The sequence below is a fragment of the Punica granatum genome, chromosome 1 (assembly GCF_007655135.1).
Source record: "Punica granatum isolate Tunisia-2019 chromosome 1, ASM765513v2, whole genome shotgun sequence".
NCBI lineage: Eukaryota > Viridiplantae > Streptophyta > Magnoliopsida > Myrtales > Lythraceae > Punica > Punica granatum.
Genome location: NC_045127.1, coordinates 1,399,273 through 1,421,517, shown reverse-complemented (window position 1 = coordinate 1,421,517; position 22,245 = coordinate 1,399,273). Strand labels below are relative to the sequence as shown.

Here is a 22,245-nt window from a genome sequence, read left to right as displayed (position 1 = left end):
CCTCAAGCCATCCTGGAATCCCACCATAATCCTTACTTGAGTATCGGAAGGATTAAACAGGAGGCTGGGAATGCCTGATAATGCCAAGGCCTCCCCTGCGACCTTCAGGATACCCTTGTACCCCTGGAAAGCCCAAAACTCTCAGGATGCATCGAGATCTAAGAATGCTTCCACAGGACCACAACCGTATTTACTCCTTACACAGCCAACATGAGAACCTCAAGTAGTGACCACACTTGCAGGACTGCTGGAAACCCCCAGAAGTGACATCCGTTCAGGTCTGGCGACAATTTGGAGCTGACGAATTCGAAGCTGGATATATAACGAATTCATAAACTTTGGCCTCCTTTTCTCCTATCGATCAGTATGAATTTGCTCTTACGTAAACAACAAGGTTTCAAAGACAAACTGACGGCATTACCAAGGTGAATCGGAATGACGAAAGTTCGTGCAGTAAACTCGATCTGTTGGATTGGAAAAGATTCTGGTGTTTGAGGTTTCTTCCTATCAAACTTGTTTGAAGTTGCCAGGAATGTCGGGGGATCAAACAGATGTCTCCTAGGTTTTCTCGTGAATGACTAGGACATGGTTTGGAGGCGTGGGTAAAGTTTGGCTTTATCCCCGACAATTAGAGACAGTTCCAAGCATCTCCTCCGCCTACCTTAATCTGCTTCCTTAGTTCTCATCGACCAGACCCTTTCTGTCTTCAACTGTATTCTGTCTCTGTTGTCCCCTTCATCTATAATCCCCTCATCGCCTTATGAAGCCAAAGGAGCTGAGCGAAACAAGCTCGACCTCAAGTTCTCTTGACAATGGGATCGAGCCGCTCACGAGGTCCCACAAAGGAGCGACTTCGTTGGAATGATGAGTTGCATGACCGGTTTGTTCAGGCAGTCAATCATCTTGGTGGACCTGATAGTAAGTCCTGAACGCGTTTCCAATCCATAAAGTATTCGGGTTATCTCGGTTTCTGGTTTTAGTTTTTTCCAGCTCGGTTTCTCATAAGGCTCGCCACATTGTCTGAATCGACTAATTAATGGTGAAACTTTTTCTTGCAGGGGCCACACCAAAAGGGATAATGAAGGCCATGAACGTTCCTGGAGTAGACATATACCATGTAAAAAGCCACTTGCAGGTGACTCTCTCATGGGATTCTCCTTACCTATATATTTGATTTTTAAGCCGGTACACTACTAATTACTACAATGGCAAATATATCAATTTGGGTTTTCGTTTTTCACATTATGTAGAGTGAAAGAACATTGCTAGATGTCTGATTTATTAAATCTGGTTTGCAAAAGTTCTAGGATCCATGTTGAACCAACCATATATTTACTTTGATTAGTCTTTACGTCTAAATAGTTTCATGTTTATTTTGATCATTTTGACTGACATAAATGTAACATGTATCTTCTTTGGCAGAAGTACAGAATATCAAAGTTCGTTCCAGAATCGACCAACAGTAAGTTTGGAACAGCAAATTCTCTTAAGGTCTATGAATCCTATTCATCAGTGTTGGTTTATTGATGAACATGAACATTTTCACTTGCTATTCCTGCAGAAGGCAAGTTTGAGAGGAGAAGCATTTCAGAGATGTTGCCTAACTTCGGTACAATCTCGTAAGTCATCCTCTTCAAATCTTCGAGATTCAACTCATCCTCGATTCTAAATGATGTATAAATACGGCATATAAATAAATAAATAAAGGAAGATTAATATACGTCCTGACAGAAACAAAAGATTCATGATTAGAATGTCAGCTTCCTCGGGGTTTTGCTGACATATAGTGCAACATTAATTAACCCGATGCAGCACTGCACAACTTAAGGAGGCATTACAAATGCAAACGGAAATCCAAAGGCGACTTAGTGACGACTTTGAGGTACACTAATGAATGAACTTTCCGAAGATCAGGGGGTTAATGAAATTAATTTTCCTAGGAAGTTTATCTGATTTATTGCTTATCGTGACTACTTAATATTATAAATTGAAAAGGTTCAGAGGAGTTTAAAGCTCAAAATGGAAGCTCAGGGCAGATACCTAGAGAGGATTGCAGGAGAGCAACAGCATTGCAAAATCCCCACCAGAAAGCCACCCTGCAAGCCCTTATCCTCGACATCCCTCCCTTCACTCTCCGACGAGTCTGACTCCATTACCAAGGATTCCGAATCCGACTCAGAAGCCAATAAGATCGGGACGGAATGTACTGAAGAAGGACAGCTCCTCAGAGCTCCAAAGCGGGCCCGGATCGATGGAAGTGGGTTGCCATATGACGCGAACAGCTTCTGCGACCCAAGCCTGCTCTTCTCAAAGGAGGCTTCCAGCACAGCTTCATATGGTTACAATAATGAGCTTTCCTCCTACATTCCATGGAACCAGCTTGGAGTATGTCCATCTCCACTTGTCCCCAGCTTCATGTAAAGTAAAAGAAGACATCCTGGCGTTAGTAGTATACTTTTCTACTATAATACAAATAAATAATAAGAGGAAATTAAATACTGGTTTGTAAGTCATGCCTATAATTAAAAGTCTAATAAATCATTTCTCCCTAGAGAATGTCTATTACCCATCAAACCAGACCAAATTAAGAACAATATTTGTACTGATGAGTTATATATGTATATATATATATATATATATGAACATATGTAATCATTGCAAGCTAGCTCACATGTGCCATATGCTATATCTTTGGATTTGTTAGGAAATTAAACGTAGATTGAAGAAAAAAATGAAAGTATTCCATAGCCAGGTATAAGGCGAGGAATATCTCATTCTCTCTGTGGTTTCGCATTTCTTGCTCAGAATATTGTGGCTTGACATACTGTAATCTAAAAGAAGTCCGATGTCCTAGTGAATATTGTATTCTATTAGAGAAATGCTCCGTGCATTGCTATGGGTTAATTTCATAACAAATTATATGTCAATTTTTTGTTCGGATTACAATAAGTTCAAATTATTATAATTTTTTTTATTTTTGTAACTTATTATTTATTACATAAATTTTGCATAAATATTTTGCTCTAACTCAAATTGTCAAATATGTTGATTATATTATATTATTTTAAAACAAAATGAAACTAAAATATTTTCTTAGAAATAGAGAAAGAATGGGAATTGACTATAAAATTGAATGAAAAACTGAAGAAAAGTATCATAACATAGAATATTTATTTTAGTGATAATCTTTGGATAATATTATGATAAATTATTTAGCATATGAAGTAATTTGAAAATTCTAGTTCTAGAATTTATTTAAAGAGATTATTACAACTAATAGATGGAAAGGATATCCTCTCCATTTTTGACAACTATATTATTATTATTTTAGAAAATAAATTAGCAATTTCATGATTCATTATTTTTGTATTATGATCATTAAACTGTCAAAATGAGATTGAAAAGAATTTGATCAATATAAATTTATCATTCATAACTTTGGTCCATAAGATTTTTTGTAGGATGAAAATCTATCCACCTGTGATTTAGAATGCAATATTATAAAATTATATTAAAGTTTAGGTCTTATTGGGAATAAAGATGAAAAGTAGTTGAAAAAATATTAACACTTTGGGATTAATTAATAAATTATAGAAAACCAAGGACAGGTATACCTGATCTTTCATGAGTTGACACATGTCAAGCTATAGAGAGTTGCCATTCAAAAACTTACTTCTTTTATTTAAAGTTCTAAAAATTATTGAAACCAACATTATATTAGAAAAAAAAAACACGTGATTATCACATGCCGGACCTCCGTTCGAGGTCATGGAGTTGCGAATACGACATACGATTCACTCCTGTTTTCCAACTTTTCCACTAGGTAGGTCGGTGTATTAGCTATATATGAGGCTTTTTCATTGCAAGTACCTAGCTAGCCATACAAACCGCAGAATATAAAGATGATCATCGATGATTAATTAGACCCCTTTCTTTTCTATTTCCTTCATATTCAATTGCTTAGAAAGATTGATCAGAGCAAGAAGACAAAAATGTACAATTTGGATTGGTCGAAAGGTCTTTTATCGCTTTTCTCCTTTCACTTTAAGATCCGGCCTTTTGTGAAATTGAAAAATGCCACTAGGTGAGAAAAACGTGCGTTTAATTAGCAGGGTCGAGTAGGTCTCCGATCCTTATAATTACTTAAAATAGAGGTTGTAGATTATCAGTTTTTCTTTTTTATAACTCATAAAGTATCTCATTAATAAGGAGGAGGAGGCCTTACAAAGAAAAGAACCAATTAAAGAGTATATGTTGAATGTATCATCACTCAACTCCAAAATTTTCTTCTTATTATTTTATTTTTATGTTTTTATTTATAATTATTTATTTGTTCAGTTAATCACCCTCGTAATAGTTGTCAAAATGGTTAAAAAATAACGGAAGTTAGTCAATTTTTCACGAAAATGAGAATGTGTCTCAGTCATGCAAACCTCGAGAATAGGAAGTGTTATTAACACTTATTTTTAACGTTCAGCAATTAAAATGTTTGTGGATATATATATACATATACTAGGAAAAATACCCACACGGTGCCGCAGGACTGAAACTTTTTGGTCCAATATTATTGGAGTCGTATTTTATGTAATGCTCAATATAATATGTAACCTCAATATATAGTAATAATAGAATTACAATCATAATGACCTCTTAATTATTAGTAAAATTTTAGATTTCTTAGAAGGTACATTAATTCATATAAGACACATGATATAAAAGCTAATATCTCTCTTTATGCTTTGTTCAAATTTTATACTTAATAATTAGAAAGGTATTTTTTACTTCATCAGGTCACTTTGCTCAATCATTATTCGTTAAAATATTGAAATATAAGAAAGCAATTATTTGATATCTTCAATAAAAAGAAAACTATTATGATATGTTAAGAATTGTTATATAAAGAAAAGTGTTACAGAAAATTTGTAAATTATACTATTACTTTGATATATTATTGTATTACTTTTCATGTTTCCGCGTGCAACGTGGGCGTGTTCTCCTCTAGTTATACATATGAAATGAAGAGATAATACTTAAAAGAAAATAATAAAAGAATACGAACGATAGTAAAAGTAACGATGAACAACGGGTAAGACGGAATTTATAGCTTTCTTCACTTTGCCATCGCTGCCATTCAGGTTCGGAATCAGCCCTGCATGTACTTTGAGATTGCCGTTTCACTAAGCAAGTTTGGACCAAACTAGTTTCTTCAGTTTCATCTACGGTATTCTTCTCTCAATCGATTGGCTTTCTTTCAATTTAAATATGCGTGTGCAATATGGTGGTGATCTTAATTGGCCCGGAATATTTGCAATTGGCTGTTGGCTCTTATGGAATTGGAGGAACAAAGAACTATTCCAGGAAGGATATCTCAGGCCCTTCGATGAGGCAGAGTGCATCCTTAACACAGCTTGATCTTTCAGCTACTCCATTCTAACGGAGGACACAATTTCTCCGACCCCCATTATAGAATGGAGACAGATTAGCTGGAACAAGCCCAATGGGGACTGGCTAAAGTTGAACACCGATGGGGCCTCTCGAGGCAACCTGGGCATAGCTGGAGCAGGTGGACTAATTCGTGATTCTGGTGGCAATTGGGTCTATGGCTTCGTTCAAAATGTTAGTATTGCCACCCTCAGTTTTGGCTGAGATGTGGGGAGTCCACTCAAGTCTCGAACTTGCTTGGTCGATAGGTTGTCGGAAGATTATTGTTGAAGTTGACTTCTCTGTTGTATGCCAGCTTATTTTGGATATCGAAGTTGGAGCTCCTAATTATAGACAGATTCTCTCTGACATTTGAGAATTAATTTCAAGGAGATGAGAGATTCGGGTCTTCCATACAAATTGGGAAGGCAACTGTTGTGCAGACTAGCTTACGAGAAGAATTTTGTCCTTTCCACTGTTTTATTTCCTTGGCTCGATTCTTAACGGCTTAGGCCATCTCTTGTTAGGAAATATTGTTAGGGTCTCCATACCCCGTTTCTATTTGATTTAATTTATGTTTATTTTAATTTATGTACGGGCTTTTGACCCTCCATTTACACAAAAAAAAAAAGTAACGATGAAATATATGTATATAATGCCAAGAAAAAAATAAAATTATGTATAAATACTTACTAAATTCATATAGAAGAATATAACTCTATTTGGCAATTTGCACGGCCTGTGTTACCCCACAGACCTATCTCACGGACTTTCTGGGCATGATCTCACAGGAAGTGGGAAAATTCGAAAGAGACCTAGACACCCCCTTTTATGAAAAAGAAAGAAAACATGTAATATAAGAAAAGTTAAAAATGAAAAGATATATAATGATTAATAGAGAAAAAAATTCACCTAAGATTAAGAAAAAGTTTTTAACTCTCCCTATAGTTCCAATATGGGATCCATAATCACTTCTTGCTTAATATATAGGTGTTTCGAAAAGTTTTTGATGCAATGGGCAATGCAGTGATAGAGAATCATATATAATCATTTTGCCTTTGATTTTCAAGTTGGATAAGTGATCCAACTCAACTTGATTTGTGCAATGATTGTAAGTGTTGATAAATATATTAATGTATGAGAATATATATGTATGTATATATAGATATGAAAGTAGATGAAAAATTTATTATTAAAAAATTGATTCTAAAAATATTTGAGAAAAAGTATGAGTGGGAAAATATTATTAAATGAAAGTTTAAAAATTGTTAAGAAAAATATGAGTGAAAAGTATCATTAAATGGAAGAAAAAACAAAATAATAATAATTATATTATTGAATTTGAGGAAAAATAGAGTTGAGTTGAGTAAAATTGGAATATTATCCAACCAAACAAAGTCTTGCATTAGGTTTTCGAGTTGGATTATAATCCAACTCAACTTGATTTTGTGTAATGATTGCAAGTTTTGATAAATATATGGATGTGTGAGAATATATATGTATATGTATATAGATGTGAAAGTAGATGATGAATTTATTATTAAAAAATGAAAAAACTATACATTTGGTGCTTTAGGTTTGGATACTTTTTTATTTTTGTCATTTTTTTTAATTTTTTATCCTTTAGGTCTTATACGTTTGAATACTTTTTTGTTTCATTCCATTTTTTTCTTGATTCATTTTCATCAGATATATTTGATTACTTTTCTATTTTCGTCCTTTATCATATATTTTTTTATAAGAGAAGATTTTAATTTTGGTCCTCAATCTTTTAAAGTTATTTTTTATCCTAATTCTTTTATTCGTTCAATTTTTTTAATATTAAATATTTTGTTTCTTATACTTCTACCCCTCGAATTCTCATTAAATACCCACATGGCATTTTTAAATTTAAAAAGATTAATATTTTAATTTCAAAATAAAACAAAATATATCAAAATAATAAAAGAAAAATCGTGAACCTACTCAAGAGAATGAGCAGGGACAAGCATTTAGGCCGCAGACAATCTTGACAGGGGCAATGGCAGTTTGCATTGGGAGAATAGGTACTCAAATTTGCTAGTAAAGAAACGAAAAAATACATGAAAAATAAAGGCGATTATGGTTCGATAGACACGAACCACACCTATGAGGTTGGTAGTGACACACTAAGTAAGGATATGGTAAACCTTGATGCAAGGAATGATGTTGCAAAGTGTAATCGTGGACGGAGGTATAGGCCTAAGGTGACCTCTCTTAGGGTGGTGGTATCCGACTTCGTCCCCCATCGGCTACTGCTGCCTCTCTCCCTCCCAATTTACTATTCTCAATGTCAAAATATATTTTGATAGATTTTTTTTTGCAATTAAAATAATAATTTTTTATAAATTTCAAAAATGTCGTGTAGGCATTCTTAGGGAAATTTGGGGGTAGAAGTATAAGAAATAAAAAATTTAATATTAAAATTGAATCAAAAAAAGAATTAGGATAAAAAATAATTTTAAAAGGTTGATGACCAAAGTTAAAATCGTATCTAATAAAATGACGAAAATAGAAAGGTAATCAAAGCAGTGTTATCAGAACTAGACCGGATGATGAACAGGAAGGGGTATGGGTTCATGGGTTTATGGGACCAATCGGAGGTTCGATGGGTCGGACCGCACATTTAATTAAAATAAAATAAATATTCATATTATTAAAAAAATTATGATAATTAAGATAGAAGTATGATGATTTCAAAGATATATGAGAATAGTGTAAGAAAATATAAATATATTTAATATTTCTTACTTCAAAATAAATATTGAATTTTAATAAGTACTTAAAAGTAGAGTTAAAAGAACAAGAAAATAGTGGTTATTTGGTTGGTAGTATACTAGTATAAAAAGTAAGAGGTCATGAGTTCAAATCCTTACACAACCAAATAATTTTTACAATAAATAGTTAACCCATAAAACCCATAGAACCGGCCGGTTCAATGGAATTTTGCTCAAAACCGGCCGGTTCTATGGGTCCGGCGGTTCAAATGTGCATTTTGGGTTTTCAAGCGAAGCGGACTGGACATGGTGCCGGTTCCCGGTCCGACCGGTCGAACCGGCCGGTCCGGTTTGATTCTAATAACAATGAATCAAAGGCATTGGATGAAAACAAAACAAGAAAAGCAAAAGGACTGAAACAAAAAAGTATTCAGAGATATATGATCTAAACGGTAAAAAAAATTAAAAAAAGGATTAAAATAGAAAAATATCCAAATCTAGAGGATCAAATGTATAATTTTTCCTTGAAAATTGATTATAAAAATAGTTAGAAAAATGTGTGAGTGGAAAATTATTATTAAATGGAGGAAAAAAAATAGTAATAGTTGCATTGTTGAATTTAGGGAAAAATAGAGTTGAGTTGGTGTAAAAAATTTTACTTGAAAATCAAACAAAGCCAAGTGTAATGCAACATCAGGCTAAAGTTCCCAAGAAAAAATTATTTATTTCTAGAAATAGTGCCAAGGTTTTGGTGTGTTATGCATGGATGGCACATAAAGTTTTTGTGTGCCTGCTATCCCTCCCGCTAATGGAGGAATGAATTGCATCTTCAGCTGTCTCGAATTGACCGCAATCCATTCCAAAAACATGGTGAAATATATGCTCGCTAGGGCTGTGCAAAAAATAAGAAGATAACTAAACCATCCTGATAATCGTACCCTTCCATATCAAAAAATAACTGAGTTTTTAGGTTTCGGGAAAAACCGGTTCCTAAATTTTCAACTACTTCGGTTTCGGATTACAGTTTTCAATTCCAAGAATTGCGCTTAACTATCATGTGCCAAACATATATAATATATTTTGTTTTATATAAGTATATTCTGCAGCCAAGGCCCAAAATTGTGCTCTCCAATAACTCCAGCACTTCTTTTTTTTTAAGAGAAAAATTGAAAGAAATTCATAATCACAAATTCACAAACCCTAGTCCTCACTCCTCAATCCTCTGCGCCTCTTCTTCTTCTTCGTCCCTTCAACATAATCCTCTGTACGTTACAAACCTTAGGTTGCGTTTGGTTTTATAATAGGATTTTAAAATCAGATTTTGATTTTGATTTTGAGTGGAATAAATGGGGCCCGCCCTTTGACTTTGTATGATTTATGTTGTTTTGTTGTGGAAAAAAGTGGTATAAATGGGGCCCACTCTTTGACTTTGTATGAGTTATTTTGTTTTGTAGTGGGTAGAGTTAAATTAGAATTGTGATTCTAAAATTGAATTTTGAAACCAAACAGGCCCTAACTCTAGCGCTTCACTTTTTTTTTGTAATTAGAACTTGTAGAAATTTGATAAATATGTAATAAATCGTGTCTACTTTTTATGCTTCTTTTATCTTTGATTACACTTTTGAGTATTGTAGAACTCAGGCTTTATAAATTTAGATTTAATATTAATTTTCTTACTTCAGGACGGTTCGGTTAACCGAACTGAAAAAATGATTTATTTTTGGAACAGTTTTATGATTGTAATATGGTTTCGAGTTCAATTTCAGTTAGGAAAATCACATACTTGAAAATTCAAAATGATTACTGGTAGCACTGATAACCAAACCGTCTCGTCCCATGCCCACCCCTAATGCTTGCTACTTCACTAATTGTGATATATATATATATAGGCATAGTAAACAAATTATATATACATATATGTACATATTATTGTACTTTTTTTTCGATGTGAACATTGGTATTCGGGACTCCAATGGGTTCCGACTAATCCATTTGAGCCGGGTGGCCTACTGAGAGATAAAGCTCTCACAATATGAATTTTCTCTATTCACAATACTCGAACTCGAGATCTTTCTTAAAAGAAAACAAACGTCGAATCGCTTGAATCAAATCACATTATTATTATTATACTCCTTTTTGTTGGCGGCCACTTGTATTATTATCTTGAAATATAAAATGGAGATGAAATTATTGGGACAAATGGGATCTACAATATGCAGATTCCCACCACCACCTTTCGATCACTTGGAAAACCTGAATATAATATGACAACAATCTGAATAATATATATATATATATTGATATGTACACGCATACACATAGATGACTCCCTTGAACTTTAATAAGCTTTTCAAAAAAGTAAGTCACTAGATATAGATAATATACATATACATAAATGCATATATTATTATTATTATCATACAAATTCTAACATGTAGTGGTGGAGCGCGGGTTGCTTTCACAATGCCAAACCAAAGTTCAATTCCTCCAGGTTGGCTCTCCAATAAAATATCGTCGTCGCAAAAGATTGGTTAGAACCACTTGCCGTACTCTAAATGAGTTTGGACCTACCACTAGGCTCCTCCTAGCACATGAAAAAAATATGCGGCCACACATTATTGATATAGCATTGCGTGGTTAAATTTTGACCATAAACTTGAAAAAGAGGAGAGCACGCACATGAATATGTTTCACCTTCAATCGACCTTTTACAATTTCCGAGAGGTTGCGGACATAAGAGTTTGAAAATTTTGGAAACCTGCTCTGTAAATGAAATGTGGTCCATCAAACCATAGACCCCTTGTCTGGAGCCACAACTCGATCCACTGAATTTTTTATATTTATATAAGTAAAAAAGATTGATTCGTCAATACCATATATTACCACGTGATTATTATTATTATGCTTAATATTTTTTTGGGTAAGTATTATGATTATAATTTAGCTTCTTTCCTTCTCTCTTTGCGTTTTTTTAATAATATAAAACATTAATTATATGAACGTCTGTCTTTTCCAATGCATTTAGCCCTTCCATCTTTCTTAAATTCAATTATATTCTTCCCCTTTTTTCAACATTTCATACATATCCTGATCATCCAAAACTTCTTTTGGGAATATCGCGTTCTATTTAATTTGTATGTAAGTTTAGAAAAATTTTAATTTATTGTATTCGTATTTACTATAATATGACTGTAAAATATTGTGCACAGACAGATAATTAATAGCCTTGTTACAGAAGCTATTGAAGCTAAAATTAATTTAAACAAATGGGAATTAATATTTTTATTTTGTTTTACTATATATGTAGCAAGTATCAAACTACTAATCTATATCTACATACAATTATAAAGCCTAAGCCAACGCATATGAAGGTGCCACGGAGAATAAAACCAACGTTCTGTCGAGTGACTTTTGGATTGATGGCCAATGAAAATGCAACAAATGATAAATGTTATGGTTCCACTTCATAATAAAATTTCAAAGTCCACCTATTTAACCTACTATTAATTTACATAAACTTTTCGAATTGTTTTGTAATTATTTATATTAATTTTGGAATATGAAAAGCATTTCAAAAATGTGTAAAAGGTTGTTACATCCATCTTCATATTCTTCCTATTTGATTTCCTACTTTAAAGTTGAGCAAGAGAAGATATATAAAAGAGGAGACTTCACGCAAAATATTAGTCGGGTCAATATTGATTATGATTTTCTATCATTTCACGTAAATGATCATAGTTAATATTATTTATATTATATCAATAATGAGGTCACACTTTAACAGTAAGGTATTATATATATATATATATTTATTCACTAAAATTTCGGGCAAAAATTCAACTTTTTTAATAGTATTTCTTTACATTACTATCGTTGCTAGCCCGTGCGTTAGCGAACCAATCATCTAGTTGTTGATAAGTCTAAAAGAGATCGCCCTCGGGGAACTTTCTCCTCATTAAAATAAACAAAACAAAACCTTTTTTTTTGTTTGCTTAAATTTATCCTTTTGACGTGGTGGCCCAAGTTTGCAAAGTTATTAAAATGATGTAAAATATAATACGAGCGGAATAAGTAAAAAGTCACATGTTATTTATTAGATATATCGAAAGGTTATACTAGGTATAATGTGTATATAACTTAATATATACTAATATTTCCCTTCTTTCAACTAGATACATAATTTCTTTTAGGTTAATAACAAAAAAAAAACATAAACTTTTCAATTCTAACACGAATTTTTTTCTTAATTTAAATATGCACAAACTTTCAATTTGATAACAATTCTAGCACGACGACAAATCTTTTATTAATTTAGATGGAATCGAGACCACAGAGAGAGCTGACGACCCCAATCGGGGGAGTGATGGCTTGAGTCGTGGCTCCACCCGTCGGAATACGAAGAATCTCCAATTTGAGAGTTCTTCCGATTCCGGGGGTGGGGACCTCGATTCCGGCCACCCCTCCCGATTAGGGTCATCGGTGTTCTTTGTGGCATCGATTCCGTCCAAATTAATAGAAAATTTGACTTCATATTAAAATTGTTATCGAATCAAAAATTTGTAGTTTAAATTATTAAAATATAAAAGTTTGTGCTATTTTGATTATTAACCATCTTTTTTATCCCAAGAAGAGTTGATTTGGACCTTTTGATGTCTGACAATAAAAATGGAGAAGTGGGACCGAAAGATAAAAGGAATGACAAATATGGGGTGAGCCAGGGAACCCAATGTGAAAGTTCATTATTTACAATGAAAATTATTATTATTATTAGGGAAAATAACAATATTTATTTTAATTTTTACATATTATTTTAGTTTTATCTCGACGTTAATTTTTTTTTTAGGTATCATAACCTTAATGGTTTAGTTTTAAATATATCCCGCCATAAAAGTTTCATCCATTTTTTACGGAAATACTGACGTAGCGCGTTAATTTCTTGACAGAGCTAGAGTGGAGAATATGTAGGTCCTGATATAAAGAAAAATCACACCGTATATTCTAACCTTTTTGTTATTTCTTAGTTTTATCCTAACATTTTGATATTTTCTCAATTGTATCACAACATTTTGATAGTTTCTCGGTTTTATTCTAATCTTTTACTATTTTGTCAATATTATGTTGGGATAAAATTAAAAAAAACAAAAAGATTAGGATAAAATTGAGAAAATATTAAAAAGTTGAGATACATAGTGTTATTTTCCCATTATATTGGGACCAATTTACTCTCAACATCAGCGTCGTCAAGCAATTAATATGCCACGTCAGCATTTCGTTAAAAATAGACAGAATATTTACGGCAGAATAGATTTGATACCAAACTATTAACGTTATGATACTTAAGAAAAAAAATGACGTAGGGATAAAACTAAGACAACTTGTAAAGGTTGGGATATATGGTGCAATTTTCTCTTATTATTATTATTATTATTATTATTATCAGTTAATATTTAATAGTTTAAAAAATATATTTATTAGGAAGTTAATTCATTTTATCTAGTATAATAATGATAATTAAGCTTGTTGTACAATCAGCTTAGTCAAGTAAAATTTGATCTATCAAAAAAAAAAGTCAAATAAGATTTGGCTTACAAAACAGATGTACTTTCATTATATTATAAGTCGAACAGATTATTTCGATCCGCAGCAATGCACGAGAATTTTCAAGCGGGCTAAGTGTGAAATGAATATTGTCCTATCACTTTCTTCCACGTTGCTAATATTTGTTTGGATACCAATGGCCACACAACTTCACTTTGACCATAGAAAAAAAAAGCCCGATGATCAAGAGATCTCAGATTCGATATTCAGTGGGACTATCCGTACTCCTTTATTAAATATTTAATATTTCTATTTCAATGTACTTTATCAATAGACCTCCATTGTATATGAAAAAAAAAGAGTAAAAAAAGTATTCAGCACCCAAAAAAGATGCAACATTTATATCAGATGGAAATCAACTGCAAACCTTATAACAGACGGCAATTGCTAGTCCACCACCACCGCTCCATATTGACATCCAGTTGGAAACCAATGTGCAATTTGGTTCATTTTATTCTGGAGAAGAAATAAATTCATGTTATATCAAATTGGAAATTGGATTGAAATTGAATTGGAAGGATTTTCTTGCTAGAGGCAGTCTCGGGACCAACGTGGCACGAATCTCATATATGTATATGTATCAATTGAAACAAAAGTACTTGAAAATTCTCATTCAAAACTAAAAATTCACAATTAACTCATTGAAGTCATGAGCAACTTTTAAAATATCTAGTAGTATTAAACTATTCAACATAAAAAAAAAGATGAAAAATATGATATTAACGTTTGCAAAACTTAAAGGATATATAACATAATATTGCAATATTGTGAGACTCATGTTAACTACCACCAGCTGCTCTCTTTTATTCGTATCATTTTTTTGTGGGAACAAATTGCATCATAATTAAATTATTAATTATTTTTTTTGAATTTTTAAAAACATCTTATAAATAAATTGATAGATACAAAATCGGCCTTCTGCCCTTATAATATTATAAGATGTTTAGATTCTATTCCCTATCAAACTTTCTCAATATAATTTATGAGAAGTCATACCCATTTTCAATCAATTTGGTAACTCTGTATCCAAGGAAAAAGGTAAAGTTATTTCTGATCAATTTTTTATGATGTTAGTAAGAATTACACATAGAAAAGTAAAATTCTATTGAGCAATCTCAGCTATTATGATCTTCTCCTTAATTCGAAAAAAGATGTCTATTTTGTTTCACCCAAAAACAAAAAAACGTGTGCTTTGACTTATACTTTCGTTTACCAGAGAGGCTATAGGCCAAGGAAGAGAAAAGTAAGAGTACGATAGTCTTATTAATAAGAATTAAAATGAAATTTTTTATTTTTAAGTGAGAACATATTTCGTTACATTATACTGCTTTATTTATCATAAATTATATTTTTTAAGTGTGCATCATTGATATCCAAAAAATAGTGGAGCTTGACTAATCTAATTTTGAGTTGAATCCGCCCATTAACGAGTAAAGTATTTTCAATCGTGAATTTTTTTCATTCATACTAATCAACTCAAAATTTTATTTAAATGAAAAAGGTAACCACCTTAATCAACCCATGGATGGTCCGTGAATTTATATTTAATACGCACTATAATAGTGAACAGTTTGTGAAAGTAATCAAGATATATGCTGCTGCATGCATTAATTTGTTCGCTTACATTATTGACATAGGCAACAGATTGCCTAGTTCACGTGTCGGACAAGATTCAAACAACTTCCATTTATTATTTTACTTTTCTTCAATTGACTCAGAAGACAATTACATCAATTATTACTATCTGAACGGGGAAAAATGAAATTTTTTACGGACGACCGCATGAAGCACGTGATATGGCAATGGGTATCATCAAACTGTGGAGTCATCGATTATCTTGGCGATTTTAGAGATTCGACTTGCGATTTTCCCCTAGGACCCTTCGTCCTAATGTAGAGACGATACTCATCGAATGTCATTGACGGGTACAGTGCCGGTCTGTCCTCTGTCACCAGCTCCTTGACCGGCTCTATCGGTATGTCACTCTTTGGGTTGTAGAAGAAAGCAAGAGAAACCCGTTCTTTGCCCGAGTTCACGATCACCCTGTGCTCGATGCTCCTGTAAATGCCGTTGCTTAGTACCTGTCATGAATAAATTAACATGTTATAGCTAGGTATACTGAAAGTTTGTTGCACCTGCCACATGCACTTAATTAGACATTTGTAGATGAGATTTCAATTTGTGCGATTTCTCCACATATAGTATAGAACTGAATGTATACATAGTAATTTATGGGAAGGCTCCCCCTCAGCGCAGCATAAATTACTATATCTAGGGATCGTGACATAATCATATATATTGGATTCTAGAACTGTCATCTGTTAAATATCGTGCAAACATTTGAAAGTATGGGGATATGGCGACGTCCCTTTTAACTAACAACCACATATGATATGACATGGTACGGTTTGTAATTGGCCCTCAATTAGAACCATAAAACATAAGACAGTCCATATTTGTGTTTCATTTGACATGACATGACTTCATGTGTGATACCCCTAATCTCATCTTCTGAGGTTGCCATATGTGGCCCTTTTTCATACTAATAATAATTAGAATTAACTAAAAAAAAAAGAAATTCCACACAAAAAAAAGGAAGTAATTATTAATTAATCTGATCATAGAAGGGGATTGGGGTAGAAAGAAAGACCTCCATCTGATCTCCAATGTTGACTATGAAGGCATCGGGGACGGGATCCACAGTGACCCACGAGTTGCCTCGGCGGACTTGGAGGCCAGGCACGTTCTCATCGGGCAGCAAGAGTGTCAGGCCTCCAGGGTCGGAATGAGAGGAGAGCCCCAGGGTGAGATCGGGCTGCGGGCACTTGGGGTAGAAGTTCACCCGCAAGCACGCCCCGATATTGTCTCCCCCGAAAGCATTCTGGAGCCGATCCTCAGGCAACCCAAGGTTCCTCGACAACACCTTCATCAGCCTCCCGCTTAGCTCCACCACTTGTTGGCTGTACTCTGCGATCAGTTCCCTGCAATTTTGGAGCAAATTCTTAGGGAAAAGAACGGTGACTTAGCAAAAGAGGACCAACATGCTGACTGTCATTAAAAGCAGACCACATTTCTTGCCGGACCTCTACTTATGTACAAGGCAATTATGTTGTGAATTTTAAAAGTTGTAAAATAAAAAAATGAAATTAACTTTTCCGTATACCGTAAATTTCTGGTAATAATAACTGCTAAAATAAACCAATTTATAACAGGTATAGGAGACTACATGAATTCCGGCCAGGTTTGTTGAGTGCTCTAGCCTGTCTTCTATGTGAAAACTAAAAGTATGTAAGCTTTTTTTTTTTTTTTGATAATTGAATAGTATGTAAGATAATTCAACAGAAAATTGGATATTATGGACTCATCAACCAAAATTTTGTGTTTGGTGCATTGTATTATAGCCAGTAATATTTTTCGTAAAGTGAGCCTTTTTTTTTTACATTTTTAAAAATGATCATCAGCATTTGATTATGTGCAAATCATGAATAGACGGAACTCGGAAGACCCGGTCAGTCACAAATTGGACAACTGTGGACTGACAGAGAAGTCCACTGGCATAGTCACCGGACAAAATAAAAGCGAATACATAAAAAAGGATATAATTAATTAATTAATTAAAGGGACCTCTCCCCTTTTTAAGCACGTTTTCAATGTGCTGGGCTCCCAAGACAATAAAATTATTATCCATTCAACTCCAACTTTTTATTCTTATGATCTTCGAAAAGTGTGCAGTCTCTTCCATCTTCCACGCCACTTTGTCTGTATTACTGTCGCAAACCTTTTATCTTTCGAGCTGTTCGAGTGATGTCTTTTAAATCAAATTATTTATATTAATAATATAACATAAATATAAGATTTTTCACTGAAACTGTCCGTGCAAGTTATCCACATAGTAAAATAAGTACCCAAAAGTTCAAGACCGTGCATCAGTAATAGAATTTCCTCTCTTCATCAAATTTTAGAAAGATATTACGTAAATGAATAAGTATTATATAGAAGCGCGTGGCTATAGATATAGCCCTGTTGAATCACTCTCACTAAGTGAGACCGACATCAATCCGACCCAACTACTGCGAAGACATAATCCATAGGATTGCTAATAAAAATAACTAGATCTCATGTCCATGTGAGTGGTTATCGGCCTTGCGTTGGCCATGCATCTGTTAAGACGTGAGAAGCGCTTCCATTGAGCTAGCCCAACCATAACCATAGGACACTCCTACCGCAGGAAAAAAAAAAAAAACCATAGACACAAGAAGGAAGGTGTGGCCCACAGCTCTCCCAGCTATATAACTGTGACAAATCTTTTTATATTTTATTATATCACGAGATATACTCAGTCTATTGATTCACATATAATATTAGATATCCGAAGGATTATTGATAGGTAGAGCTATAGGTACCTGAAGTGAGGAGGGATGGAGGGCCACTTGGCCGGGTCGCGGAGGGAAGTAGGGAGGTAGTGGAGGAAGAAGTAGTCGCTCCAGTCAAGGACAGCGCCCTTCTCGACGCCGAGGCGGCTGCCGTAGCCCTCATAGGTGCAGGGCGAGTTGGCATACGGCTGCTTTAACTCCATCGGCAGGTGGAAGAACTCCCTCCACCCTTCACGGGCCGCCCTCATCACCTCGGGGCTCACCCCGTGGTTCACCACCTGGAAGAACCCCCACTCCCTGCACGCCCTCCCCACTGCCTCCTCCTCTGCCTTCCCCGCCATCCCGAGCAGGTCTATCACCGGGATATTCACCGCCCCGAACGTATCATTTCCTGGGGAGTTCTGCAACCCCGCCCTGTCAGATGGCGGCTTAATATAACGCTCCGGGATGGAGTTGATGCCGCTCTCTGACAGCTCTTGCACCCTCACGATGGGCTCCGGCCAGCAGTTCTGCAGATTGCTCATCTTTAATTTTCTGTCAGAGCCTGCTAGTTCTTATCCAATATACCTGCACACGTCGTTGTTCGTTCCTTCAGTCGGTCGGCAGGGGCACACACAGACGGGAAGAAACAGAGGGAATCAAATGATTACTGTAATGGGAGGGGAGGGTGTTGCCGTTGCCAGGTTCTTGTCTTGATCGATGGGTTGGTATTTTTTTTTTAATTATGGGAGGGGAGGTCACAGGCCTGTGAAAGTGAGTGTGAGTGGGAGATCACCATTTTTTAGTAATAGCAGGTAGCTAGCTAGCATGCACAAGTACTGAAGTGGACATGCAACAGGGGGAGAACGTGATAATTGTGGCGTTGTTGCGCCTCGGTGGATTATATTATTGCAAGAGACAGAGAAGATACGCGCGAGAAGGGCCTCTCAACCTCTCCCTCTCTTAGGATGATGATGATGATGACGATGATGATGATGGTGGTATTATAATATGAAAACAGAGCATCGAGCAACAGAGTAATAATATGGGTGATTGTGAGTGGAAGAGGGAGTGCGAGGGAGACGGCTTGGCTTCAGTGGATTTATATAGACAGCAAGAAGTAGAGACTAGAGAGAGGGGGGCAGAGAGAGAGAGAGAGACAGAGAGAGAGACAGAGACAGAGAGAGCTCTCTCTCATCTCATCCCATTTCGGCGCCGTGATGGAATTGAGAAGCATCATAGAAAAGAAAAGCAAACAAACAGAGCACAGCGGCGTATTTCTTCTTTCTTCTTGCTCGTTTTCCTACTCGAGCGCTAGCCAAACAAAAAAGAAAGTGTCACTGAAACTATTTCACTCTCTCTCTCTCTCTCTCTCTCCTCTCTCTTCACCAGATGAGAAAACAGAGCATGGGAGTTGCCTCATGGAGGAAAAGAACAGAGCACATGACATGAGTTCTTGGAGCTGAAGAAGGAGACCTTAATTATTATTAACAACATATTATATATGCATGTATACATACAACTTTCTGCTTCTGTTCTCTAGACAGATAACTTATAGGAATCCATTAGTTTCTTGTTTTTCAGTTTCAGTTACAAAGGAGGTTGAATGATTATTATAATGAAAGAAGAATTTTAGGTAGTCATTTTCTCGTTCATTTCATTGGCCTGTCTCATATTTTCCTGTCTACTTACGCACATCCCCATGCAAAGAGTTACAAGATTCTCTCGCAGCTGTAAACTAGGGGAAATGAAGGAACCAACTGTGTCTCGGAAGAAAGACAAATAGGGTACCGGAAAATAATGGCGTGGGAGAAATATTAATATAATAAAAAAGATGAATATTTAGCTTTTTCTTTTTAAAAAATAATTATTGAGAAAAATAAAATTAATACCATATGCTTTTACAGCAAGGCTCCGGAAGGTAGAAATGGGGGGCAGGTCTATTTATGCACATGAGGATATATTCACCATCCTCGTAGATGGTATCACGTGCGTAAATGCTGATCAAGCACTGAAGTCTAAACTCTAGATAATGACAAATCAGGCATGATTCAGCACTTTGCTGCAACTTTCCACCATCGCGACGGGGAGCTTATCCGGTCCTAGAACGGAACGGGTTTCAAGATAGCATATTCGATTACAGAATAAATATAATTGATTGGAACAAAATACAATCGACTATGTTATATTTCCAGTCGATTATGTTATCCTGGAAGAGTTCCATCCGGAGACTGAATATATTTCCTCGAGACAGATGTTGGTGTGACACATGAAATATCACCGCATATATATTTTATATTCAAGTGGCAGGTTAAGTCTCATAATTCAGCTGGTGGGAGTTGTATTTAGTGGGACTAAGACATACTTTCTGTTTAGCTTAGGTTTTCACCATGTCATTCTGGTCAAGAAATTCCTTGCAATGCATACATGGCACGATCCTATTGGGTAGGTTTTTTTCCCTTAAAAAAAGCATTGTTTAGAAGTTGGCTTTGGTTGGAAAACTATTGTGTTTGACAAGCGAAAATACGGCAAAAGGAGAAGAAAAGACGGGAGTGGAATTGGAAGTGGAAGTGGTAGTGCTGTGCTGGACCTATGAAAGAGGGGCTATTTATCCACGTGTTCCTTAGGGACAAAACAAAATTGGAAGATTCTTCCTTTTACCTCTTGAGTGCTACGTGTTACTCCACCATTGGTCCCTGCCTTAAAAGGGATTACGACAAAACTGACAATTTGATCCTGAAAGATATCGCTTCACAAATTAGCCCCTAAGTTATTTGTGTTAAATAAATTAGTCTCATCGTCTGCAACGTTTGGATAAATTAATTTTTATGTTAAAGTTTTCATCTAGTTTTTGACAAAAAATGCTGAGGTGTCTCATTATATGCTGATTCGACATGTGAAGTCCCACGCTAGCATAAGAAATCCAAAATGATGTTGTTTTATCCTTAATTTCTTAGAATTTTTTTTAGAAAAAAATGCTAGTGCTCGTCTTCTCGAGGGGCATATTTGCCCCACTGATAGAGAGAGGAGAGCCCCATTTTTGGCGACCTCTCCCAAAGCAAGGTCGTCGAAGGTTTCAAGGGCCTCCAGAGACCTTGCTCAAGGAAAGAGGTCACCGGAAAGGGGGGCTCAGATCTGACCTACCTCCCCTTCTCTATCTCTACTGGTTGCCGGAAATGGAGGCTCCAATCCCCCCGGTTCTCCCTCCTTTCTCTATTGATTCTTGTAATTCCAGTTCTTGAACTTTCTTCTCGCCTTTGATTCTACTTTTGAAGCTTAGTGTTCCACCGATTTTTACTCGAATTGATTCTCTCGGCTTCGAATTGGATTGAATTATCCGATTGCATTCCCTGGCAATTTTTTAAAAAAATTTCCTAGAAATTGTTGTTCTTGATTGCTAATTAATGATTTTATCGACTTTAATCAGTGCTTGAGGGGTTTATGAATTTTGTAAGGGTTTTCGATTATTTGATGAGAACAAATCAAAAGAGCTCTCCCTAATCCGAACAAATCGAGTAGGAGAAATTAGTGATTTATGGATCCATGGGGTTGAATGTATGTTCTTTTTTGCTTTAGCTACATGGGCTCTTGTGATGTGCACGATCCAGGAGTGCAAGAACTCGAACTGCAGAGGCCTTAAGAACACGAATGAGTTCGATATCCAGCTCGAGATCAGGACAACGTGAAGAATCTTCGCTCCTAGACGAGTCCAAGAGGTGCCTATTTGAACTTCCTATTAATCACCATTGGGAAATCGAAGTAGAATTGAAGATGGTCGTGGTATCACCCGATGGGAGAGTTGTTCTTGTCTTTCGAGAGAGGTGATGTCTGTTAATTGTGAGCTTGACTGAATTTATGGCGTAGCAATAGGGATTTTTGGGGAAGATTGTCGGAGCCTTCGTCAGAGGCACCATAAGCCTCCAGCGACACCCCCTTTTTTTTTTCAAGAAAATAGCCAAAATGATGTATTTTAGATCCAACGTGGGACTTAACGTGCCGAATTAGCATATAACGGGCCACATCAGCGTTTTCTATCAGGGAATAGATGCAAATTTGGATGGAAGGACTAATTTGTCCAAAAGTTTTAAACGGCGTGACTAATTTATATAATTAAAATTTTTTAATGATATCTTATCAAA

At 35.3% G+C, this 22,245-nt stretch overlaps 2 protein-coding genes and 1 long non-coding RNA gene across 4 annotated transcripts; 2 read left to right on the top strand and 1 right to left on the bottom strand.

Moving 5' to 3' along the window:
• Window positions 1-17: 17 nt before the first annotated feature.
• Window positions 18-2,590, top strand: LOC116215600 (myb family transcription factor PHL7-like). Its single transcript, XM_031551371.1, has 6 exons — window positions 18-918; window positions 1,059-1,135; window positions 1,423-1,462; window positions 1,562-1,619; window positions 1,813-1,882; window positions 1,996-2,590. The coding sequence occupies exons 1-6, from the start codon at window positions 813-815 to the stop codon at window positions 2,419-2,421; spliced, it is 777 nt and encodes a 258-aa protein (XP_031407231.1). The 5' UTR covers window positions 18-812; the 3' UTR covers window positions 2,422-2,590.
• A 12,738-nt stretch (window positions 2,591-15,328) lies between these two features.
• LOC116192123 (probable 2-oxoglutarate-dependent dioxygenase At5g05600) lies at window positions 15,329-19,664 on the bottom strand. 2 transcript variants are annotated; one of them, XM_031520572.1, is made up of 4 exons: window positions 18,778-19,664; window positions 18,158-18,694; window positions 16,405-16,735; window positions 15,329-15,835 (listed from the first exon to the last, which is right to left on the bottom strand). In XM_031520572.1, exons 2-4 carry the CDS (start codon window positions 18,649-18,651, stop codon window positions 15,587-15,589), a joined length of 1,074 nt encoding a protein of 357 aa, XP_031376432.1. In that variant the 5' UTR covers window positions 18,652-18,694; window positions 18,778-19,664; the 3' UTR covers window positions 15,329-15,586. The 2 variants fall into 2 exon arrangements, with proteins under 2 accessions (XP_031376432.1, XP_031376431.1); XM_031520571.1 differs by having other exon boundaries at window positions 18,158-19,663.
• A 1,398-nt stretch (window positions 19,665-21,062) lies between these two features.
• Window positions 21,063-22,245, top strand: LOC116195854. Its single transcript, XR_004154708.1, has 2 exons — window positions 21,063-21,331; window positions 21,683-22,245. It is a non-coding gene; the product is annotated as an uncharacterized LOC116195854 (long non-coding RNA).

Excerpts from the sequence above, each read along its gene's own strand:
- LOC116215600 (XM_031551371.1), top strand. The coding sequence starts at position 813 with ATGGGATCGAGCCGCTCACGAGGTCCCACAAAGGAGCGACTTCGTTGG. Across the intron at positions 919-1,058 it reads TCATCTTGGTGGACCTGATA|GGGCCACACCAAAAGGGATA; the intron begins GTAAGTCCTGAA and ends TTTTTCTTGCAG. Across the intron at positions 1,463-1,561 it reads CGTTCCAGAATCGACCAACA|AAGGCAAGTTTGAGAGGAGA; the intron begins GTAAGTTTGGAA and ends CTATTCCTGCAG.
- LOC116192123 (XM_031520572.1), bottom strand. The coding sequence starts at position 18,651 with ATGAGCAATCTGCAGAACTGCTGGCCGGAGCCCATCGTGAGGGTGCAA. Across the intron at positions 16,736-18,157 it reads TCCATCCCTCCTCACTTCAG|GGAACTGATCGCAGAGTACA; the intron begins GTACCTATAGCT and ends CCAAAATTGCAG. Across the intron at positions 15,836-16,404 it reads ACATTGGAGATCAGATGGAG|GTACTAAGCAACGGCATTTA; the intron begins GTCTTTCTTTCT and ends TATTCATGACAG.